At 61.9% G+C, this 7,659-nt stretch overlaps 2 protein-coding genes across 2 annotated transcripts in view; both read left to right on the top strand.

Moving 5' to 3' along the window:
- Positions 1 to 216, top strand: part of LOC104283693 (POU domain, class 4, transcription factor 2-like) — a 6,485-nt gene extending 6,269 nt beyond the window's left edge. Inside the window, exon 3 of the mRNA XM_009881904.1 lies at positions 79 to 216. Within this exon, the coding sequence (XP_009880206.1) occupies positions 79 to 216 (138 nt within the window). The remainder of the gene's footprint in view (positions 1 to 78) is intronic.
- Positions 217 to 2,950: 2,734 nt separating this feature from the next.
- On the top strand, positions 2,951 to 5,203 carry CDC42EP1 (CDC42 effector protein (Rho GTPase binding) 1). Its single transcript, XM_009881844.1, has 2 exons — positions 2,951 to 3,392; positions 4,413 to 5,203. The coding sequence occupies exons 1-2, from the start codon at positions 2,951 to 2,953 to the stop codon at positions 5,201 to 5,203; spliced, it is 1,233 nt and encodes a 410-aa protein (XP_009880146.1).
- Positions 5,204 to 7,659: the final 2,456 nt, after the last annotated feature.

The following is a 7,659-nucleotide window of genomic DNA, read 5'->3' as shown; positions in this document are numbered from 1 at the left end:
AAGCAGAACAGCTCTGGCCATTCCTGGCGACTGGAAAACCAGTGGAAACCAGCTGAACTCGAGGGGGAAACAGGGGAGGCCAGGCTGGGAGGAGGAGGAGGAGGAGGTGCTGGCGGCTGGTCTTTGAGGGCAGGGGGGCTTCCCAGAGGAGGCGAGGAGGAAGCCAGGGAAGGGGAGGTTGGGACGGGCTGCGGGCCTGTCGTGCCGGGGAACTAGCGAACGCGGTGGGCTGCTGGACGGAAGCGGCAGGAGGACGGAAGGGTGGCCAGACGCGGGGGGGTCCCCCATGCCCAGTGGAGGAAAGGAGAGCGCACAGGTCACCCTTTGCCCGTAGAATCACGAGTTGCCCTGGCATGGAGGAGTCCGCTTGGGCGGAGGGGAGGGCTCAAAGGGGCAGAGCTGGCAGGGAGATGCACCAGGGGCAGGGGGAAGGAGGAAAAAGGGGAAGATTGGAGGGAGAGAAAGCCCAACAGGCCTGCCAGAAACCTGCCATCCAGGTAGGGTTGCCCACCAGCTGCCTCCCTCCCTCCCTCCTCTCCCAGTGTCTGCTGCCTGCCAGCAGGCAGGGAGGGCCGGGGGCCAGGAGGTGCTGGCTTGCATCCCCATGGTGGCCAGGGGACAAGGAAAGGGAAACACTTTCCTTCTCCTGGCTGCCAGCTGCCAGTTCTCCATCCAGGGAGCAGGGGGATGCTCTTCTCCCACATCCCCTTTTCCCTCGCCTCCCCATCTCATCCCCAGGGTGATGCAAACCCTGGTCCCCCTCAGGGGTCTGCAGGGCTGCAGTGCTGTGCAGGGGACCTGGAGGGGGGGGGCGTTGGGGAGTCCGCTCCTCAGATTAGCCCTGTCCAGTGCAGCACGTGCCCCACATCGTGTTGTCACCATTGCTGAAGGGCACAGTCCCCACTTTGGGCCCCGAGACCCCCGTTGTGCTGCAGGGACCACCTTGGTGGCTTTCCTTGTGCCTCAGGAGAGACCTGACCCGGTGCCTATGGGTGGGCTTCTGCCAGAAGGGGAAATCGCTCCCTGGCTTTCCTCCCACCCAGTGGTCCTCCCACCCCAAATCTGCCACGTGCCTGGCCCATCCCAGCTGCGAGGTGGCACAGCACGGCCTCCATGAGCAGGAGGCAGACCTGGGCAGCACGAGCCAGGGAGCTGGGGCCAGCAGGAAGCCAACCTGCCACTGTCCCAGCTGCCATGGGCCACTGCCACCCCAGGAGGCAGCCAATGGTGCTGGGATCCTCGAGGGAGGTTTGTTTTCTCTTTCACAGGCATTAACCCCTGGCAGATAAGAGGGGCCCTGGGTGAGCAAACATGGCCAGGGCAAGGCAAAAAACACGTGTAGCCGGCCAGGAGAGCAGCTCCATGCCCAGGGCTCCCCCTTGCCAGAGGATTTGCCTCCCTGGCACCGCCTGCCTGCTCCGAGGTGACCTGGGGACAGGCAGGGGAGGGAGGCAGCAGCGGGGAGAGCTATGCAGTGATGGAGGTCCCAGCACACCGGCAGTGAGGGGTGTGAGGCTTCTGCATTGCCTTTTGGCATGCTGCCCTCTGCAACCAGCCCAGCAGAAGGGACCCAGCTCCATCCTGGTCCCCCAGCCCCTGAGCGGGGACTAAGACCAGGGAGGGACATGTCCCCAGGCAGGCACCCAGACCACTGATGCTCTAAGGCACCCCGCTCCCCAAATCCTCTCCTTTACCCAACCCACCCTCTCCCTCTTGCCACACATCCGGACGGCGGATTTGTTGATCTGAGTGTCCTCCCCACTGACCCAGGGAGGTCATCGCCCTGACATTGCATGTCCAACCGCTGCCTCCTCACTGCACCCCAGTGCCTCTGGGACCCGCCTGAGTGCAGGGACCCATCCCACCTTCTCCTCCAACCTCAAGCCATCACCTCCCTTGGCGTGCCTCAGTTTCCCCTGCTGGCAAAGCAGCTGCCCTCCCCGCACCCCCGTCTCCCTGCTGCTCCGACGTGTCTGCTCAGCGCCTGGGGACCCAGCCAGGGGAGGACAAACAAACCAATATATAAATATTGCATTTTTCCCTCCCCGCTGCCCCTCCTCCCCGAGAAGCACGCAGTCCCCAGGCCTCACCCTTTCCCCAAGGGTTCATCTGAATAGCAAAAAGAAGGGAGAGGTTTTTCGCCCCAGGAGCCCGGACAGCCGGGCAGGGCACCGCTCCAGGAGGAGGTGCTGCTGGGAGGGAAATCCTCATACCAGGTTGCAGCATGGGTCCAGCAAAGCTGCTTTGCAGTCAGGGGAAACTGAGGCACACCAAGGGAGGTCAGAGGGGTGAGGGAGAACACACGTTTTGGGGGGAAAGCCTTTTTCTTCTTCCCCAAGAGGAGGGTCAGGCAAGGGGGACAGCCAGTAGCAACCTGCCCACCATTGCTCATGCACCGCCTTTAACCTCCACAGCCAGTCCTGGGGGCACAGCCGGCGTGGTTGGGAAAATGCTCTCTGAGGGCTTCACCGTTCCTCTTGTTTTGTTTAGGTGGCAAACGAGGGGACCGAGGTGCTCACCCTGCCAGTCCACCCCAAGCTCCTGTCATCCCCTGCCCCATCTGTGACCGGCTCCTGCTCACCCGGCAGCAGCAGAAGACGGTGGATTAACCCCTAAACCCACAGCCAGACGCAGCTTCCAGCAGCCACTGCAGCACTGGGAGTGACCACAGACACCCTCTGAGGACACCTCTGCGCTGCCACCGTCCTCACCACCGGGGAAGTACCCATTGCGGGTGATTTCATGAGCACAACCTAGTGCAGGGAAGCAGGGGGACAGGCACCTCTCCCACTCGCTGAAAGCCAAGGAGACGTGAGCCATTCCCCTGAGAGCATCGGAGCAGGAGCGATGGGGAGGCCAGGGATGTGACAGACCACCCCAGTGTTGGAAGCCCATCAAGGGCTGGTTTTGAGGGCTTTTGCAGGGGCAGGGGAGAAGTGAGGGGTGCAACATGAGCTTGGGGAAGCTGCCGGTGCTCAGCTGGGTGTCAGGCTCCCATGGGAAGCGGCGGCTGAAGTCGGAGCTGACACCGGACATGATCAGCCCGCCGCTGGGGGACTTTCGGCACACCATGCATGTGGGGCGCGGGGGCGATGTCTTTGGGGACACCTCCTTCCTCAGCAACCACGGCGGGGCCGACACAGCCAAAGCCAACAACTTCTTCGCCCGGACACTGCGGCATGTCCGCCGGACGCCGCTGAGGAGCCGGGGCAGTGGGGGCCAAGCGGGGTCATCCCCCGCCCCCCCAGCCATCTCGCCCATCATCAAGAACGCCGTCTCGCTGCCGCAGCTCAACGAGGGGATGTACGATGGCAGCAGTGGCCGGGGCTTGACCAGCAAGTTCTCCTTCAAAAGTGCCTCTAACAGCTTCTCCAAAACACACCAGGCCTACGGTGAGTGAAGCGCGGGGCAGGGGCAGGCATCCAGGCACAGCACATCCTCTGCAACCCCTCTCCATTCCTCTGTGCCTCAGTTTCCCCATGGAGGGACTTGAGGCTCTCAGTGGAGACAGGACATTTAAAAGTCCCTGTCAGGAGATAACCCTAACCTTGCTTTCAACTGCTGTCCTTCCTCCTGCCTTTGGAAGGTCTCCTCCCAGGGTACCCCCAAAGTGGGGCAGGGATGGTTTCTCCGCCTCTCCCACCCCCCATAGCACTACACAGCTGGCAGCCTGTGTGGAGCAGTTTGTAAGGGGGTGTCCCCATCTCCCCCCGGCCCTATGACTTCCCCATCAGCAGCCTCCTTGAGGAAGCCAAGAGGGTTCTGGGACAGGGGGGCAATGCCCACGCCAAGGTAGCAAGGTCAAGGGGACCTATGGCACGGCCTTCCCCACCTCCATGCAGATGCCCCAACCCTGTCCCAACCCCTCCACCTCCATGTGGTCCTCAAGGGACTCCATCCGCCCCATCCCCTTCCCCATTGCACCCAGATCCCTCCCTGCCGGCAAGTGTCCAGGAGGGACCTTTGGGGAAGGACAGGATGGGACACCTGAGTGACTCTTCTCCAGCCTCACAGCACTGGGCTGTGGCTCAGCTTTTCCCCAGGGAGGCCTGGAGCAGAGGGTCTTGGGGAGGGGGGGATCCCGGGAGCCTGCAGCAACCAGGGGAGGTGGCTGGGCTCAGAGGGAAAGGCAAGCTGAGGCAATGCTGCCATCTCCTGGTCCCACCTGCCTGGCTCAGCCCCCACCAGCATCTCACCATGCTCAAAGCCCACCTGGAGACCCTCTGGTGTAACTCCGGGCTTTGGAGATGTCCACACAGACACTGGCCTGTCTTTTAGAGGCCAGTGCCGCTGATGGGAGCGTGACCTTTCCCACTTCAGTGGCGCTGTCCCTTGTCTTCTGCAGATGTAAGGCAGGTTTTCTCCCACCTAGCCGTGCTCCCCCTCACCAGGCATCTCTTCTGCTTTTGCAGGGCTGGAGTCTGGGTTTTGCACCATCCCTCGTGTCCCCCGCTTGGAAAAGGCCCAAGAGAGCACCTTCCCTGGTGAAGAAGAGCTGAATCGCTCAGACTCCCTGCTCTCCTTCCGTCTGGACCTGGGGCCCTCCCTGATGAGCGAGCTCCTCCAGGTGATGAGCTTCTCTGAAACCAACGGGAGCGAGGTAGGGGAGGATGGCCCAGACCTCCTGTGTGGTGAGGGAACCAAGGATGGGGTCCCTCCAGCATTGGGTGCATCCCACGGAGAGGACAAGGCAACATCCAGCTTCTGGGACCGCTCTGGGCAGAGCAGCCTGTCGGGGGCCAGCTCGCTGCCAGGACTGTCGGTCCGTGCCAACGGAGAAGCACACGCCATTGAGGGTGCTGGAGAGGACTCTGCCTGGGCTTCAGGGCCAGAGGCAGTGCCCAGAGGGACCCCGTGGCAGGGGCACTGGAATGACTGCACCATAGAGGCGGGAGAGTTTGACCGGGCAGCCCAGGTCCTGGCCCGCCATTATGGTGGGACCAGCACCCCGAGGAGCTCGGAGAAGGGCGAGGGTCCCTGGCAGGCCCGGACGCAGACCCTGTGGGAGAGCCCCAGCAGCAGCTCATGGCGGTCACAAGTGACAGGGGAGAGCCGGTCCCCCGAGGCCACCTGGAACCAAGGAGAGGAGGAGGAAGAGGCAGAGCTCTGCAGCCTGCAGGAGGGGTATGCTGGTGCCCGGGGCGGGCGCAGCAATTCCTTTGAGTACGCCGACGATGAGGAAGATGATGAAGTCAAGGTGTGAACGGCCATCCCCCCCATCACGGCCCCCCGCCAGAGGCACTGGTGCCGTGGTCTTCGCCCTCCTCCCTGTCCCCCACCCTTAGGCGCCAGCATCGCCGGTGGGCCCAGCAGGCAACCTCCTTGCCAAGCTGGGAGCACTGGGGGGCAGTGGGTGGCAGGAGGAGAGCCCACCTCCCGGGGGGCTCCCCGGGGCTGGGCCAGGCTGCTGCGGGGGGCCAGGTGAAGGCTGTGCATTGTAACGTCAGGCATCATGGCCCTTCCCCGGCCTCAGTGCCATTAGACACCAAAGGGACGTTCCCATGTGCCAAAGAAACCCCAAACCCCTTTCTACCCCATCCTGTTCTCCCCAGCGCCCTCTCTCCCATCCCTCAGCCTGGCCCTGCCAGCATGTCCGGGACATGCCCGGTCCTTCCACTGAAGCCCCCCAGCAACCCTCTGTGCTGGCACCAGTGCCCTCCTGGAGATATTCCCACTGACAGCTATGGCACATAGTGGATGAGGAGTGTCCCCAGCTCCAGCTGGTGTGAGACCCTCCCGTGTGGCACATCTGTCTACCTGGGGAGGGCAGCTGGGGGCTCAAGCGGCAGGCAAACCCCACAGAGCTGAGCCTTCTCTTTTCCCCTCCCCCCAAAAAAGCCATAAGCTCAGCGTTCAGGAGGTGAGAGCACGCACAGAGATAATCACAGGGATCCTTCTGCTTGCCTCCTGCCGCTGAGTGTCACTTAGGATGGCTCCTTTTCTGACCCCCGCCTCCTTGCAGCAGGGAGGGGAGAAACTTCTTGGCTGTCTGGAGGCAGAGGCGAGGTTGTCAGGTCACCAAATTCTGCAGTTCGGGTCCTACAAATCCCTTCCTTTCCTCCTGCCTCAGAACAAGGAGACTCCCACTCTGCAGCTGCTCGGTCTGCACCGCCTCATCTCTATCCTCGCTCCTTCTTCCCATTCCTCACGCGCGCATCCCTCCTTCCAGCATGCCCCTTCCCCGGGGTATGCGTGGAGGATGGCTAATGCCCCTCGCTGAGCAGCCCTGGGCCACGCGGCTGCCCTGGAACGAGCTGCCCCCCACGCTGCCCTGCATGCAAACTGGCCCTCACAGAAGCATCTTTGTGCCACAGCGTGGAGCCAAGATGCTCGGGGGCTGAGGTCACTGGAGGGACCCTCACAGGAACCCCCTTGTTCTCCGGGACAGGAGGGGGTGTGCAGCAGGGGGAGATGCTGGGCTGTGGCCGCAGGGCTCTGCTCCCACGCAGCTCACCCGCCGCCTGCCCGGCTGCTTCTGGCAGGGAGATCTTCAGAGCAGAATAAAGAGGCTCTGGCGTGCACGCGTGTTGTATGTGGGTGTGCCACTCACAGTCAGGCCATCGAGGTTATGGGCAAACCCATCTTCCCCAGCCTCCCTGGGTGGCTGCCTCGTGCTGTCTGGCAGCAGGAAGCTGGGGCAGGCAGCAGCTTCAAACAGAGTCCCCAATTCTGGCCACTGGCACCCAGCAAGGTCAGCCTTATCACCCCTGCACCCTCTGAGGTGGGCACCCTGGCTCTCAGGATGAGCTCCCCCCTTCCTCTGCTTCCCAGACTGTAACAAAAGCTCCAGACCAAAGACCCACATCCATGGAACATCCCTTCTGCCTCCACTCTGTATCCCATGCACTTATTATTGTCCTTATTAAAGCAGTTTTGATACTAACTTCTCCTCTGGTGCCTCCCCTCAGCTGCAGTGACCTTATCACCCTCCTTGCTATGTCTGCCGGTGCCGCAGCCACAAAATCCCATCCTCTGCACTCTCAGCACGATTTTCCAGCACCTCTGGGATCCCTGGATTAACTAGCCTGGTACTTTGCCACTCACCGTGGCTAACACGCAAAGCAACCTCCTACCCACCCAGCCCTGCGTAGCAGGCAGGAGGGTGCAAAGCTTCCTCTCCAGCCCGGTAACAATTCCTTTGCAGCCTGAAGCAGATCGGCAAAGCTGGCTTGGCTGCAGCCCTCCCAACCCACCAGACATCTTCTGCCCGTGTGCTCAGGTAGCTTTGAGTCCTGCGGGTTGGGCAGTGAGGAGGTGGAGAGGATGGGCAGGGGTGCTGCCAGCTTGCCTTGGACCAGGCTCTTCATAAGATGCTCTTCTACTCTGCTCTCCTCCCAGGCAGCCTGAAGTGCCCCGATGTTTGCTGTCACACATCGGTCTCATTAAGGCTGGCGAGACACTTTTTAATTAGAGCTGCGGCATCAGATAATCAGCACTTAATTGCCTGTAGTCCCGTGCGAGGGACACAGACTGGGAGGTGCTGTGCCACGTAACCCAGCCCAAACCTTTCCTCCCTTCCCACTGCCTTCCCCTGCCTCACTTTCACCGAGTAGGGTTAGGTGTGGAAATGTCGGAGTAATGGGTAACCCGGCTGGAATGTGCCAGCAGATAAGTGAGGTGAGATAAGGGGGAAAGTTGGAAGAGACAACTCCTTATCGA

The sequence above is a fragment of the Charadrius vociferus genome, unplaced genomic scaffold (assembly GCF_000708025.1).
Source record: "Charadrius vociferus isolate BGI_N301 unplaced genomic scaffold, ASM70802v2 scaffold413, whole genome shotgun sequence".
Classification (NCBI taxonomy): Eukaryota; Metazoa; Chordata; class Aves; order Charadriiformes; family Charadriidae; genus Charadrius; species Charadrius vociferus.
The sequence above is the reverse complement of the archived record's forward strand: the minus strand, read 5'-3'. Positions and strand labels throughout refer to the sequence as shown.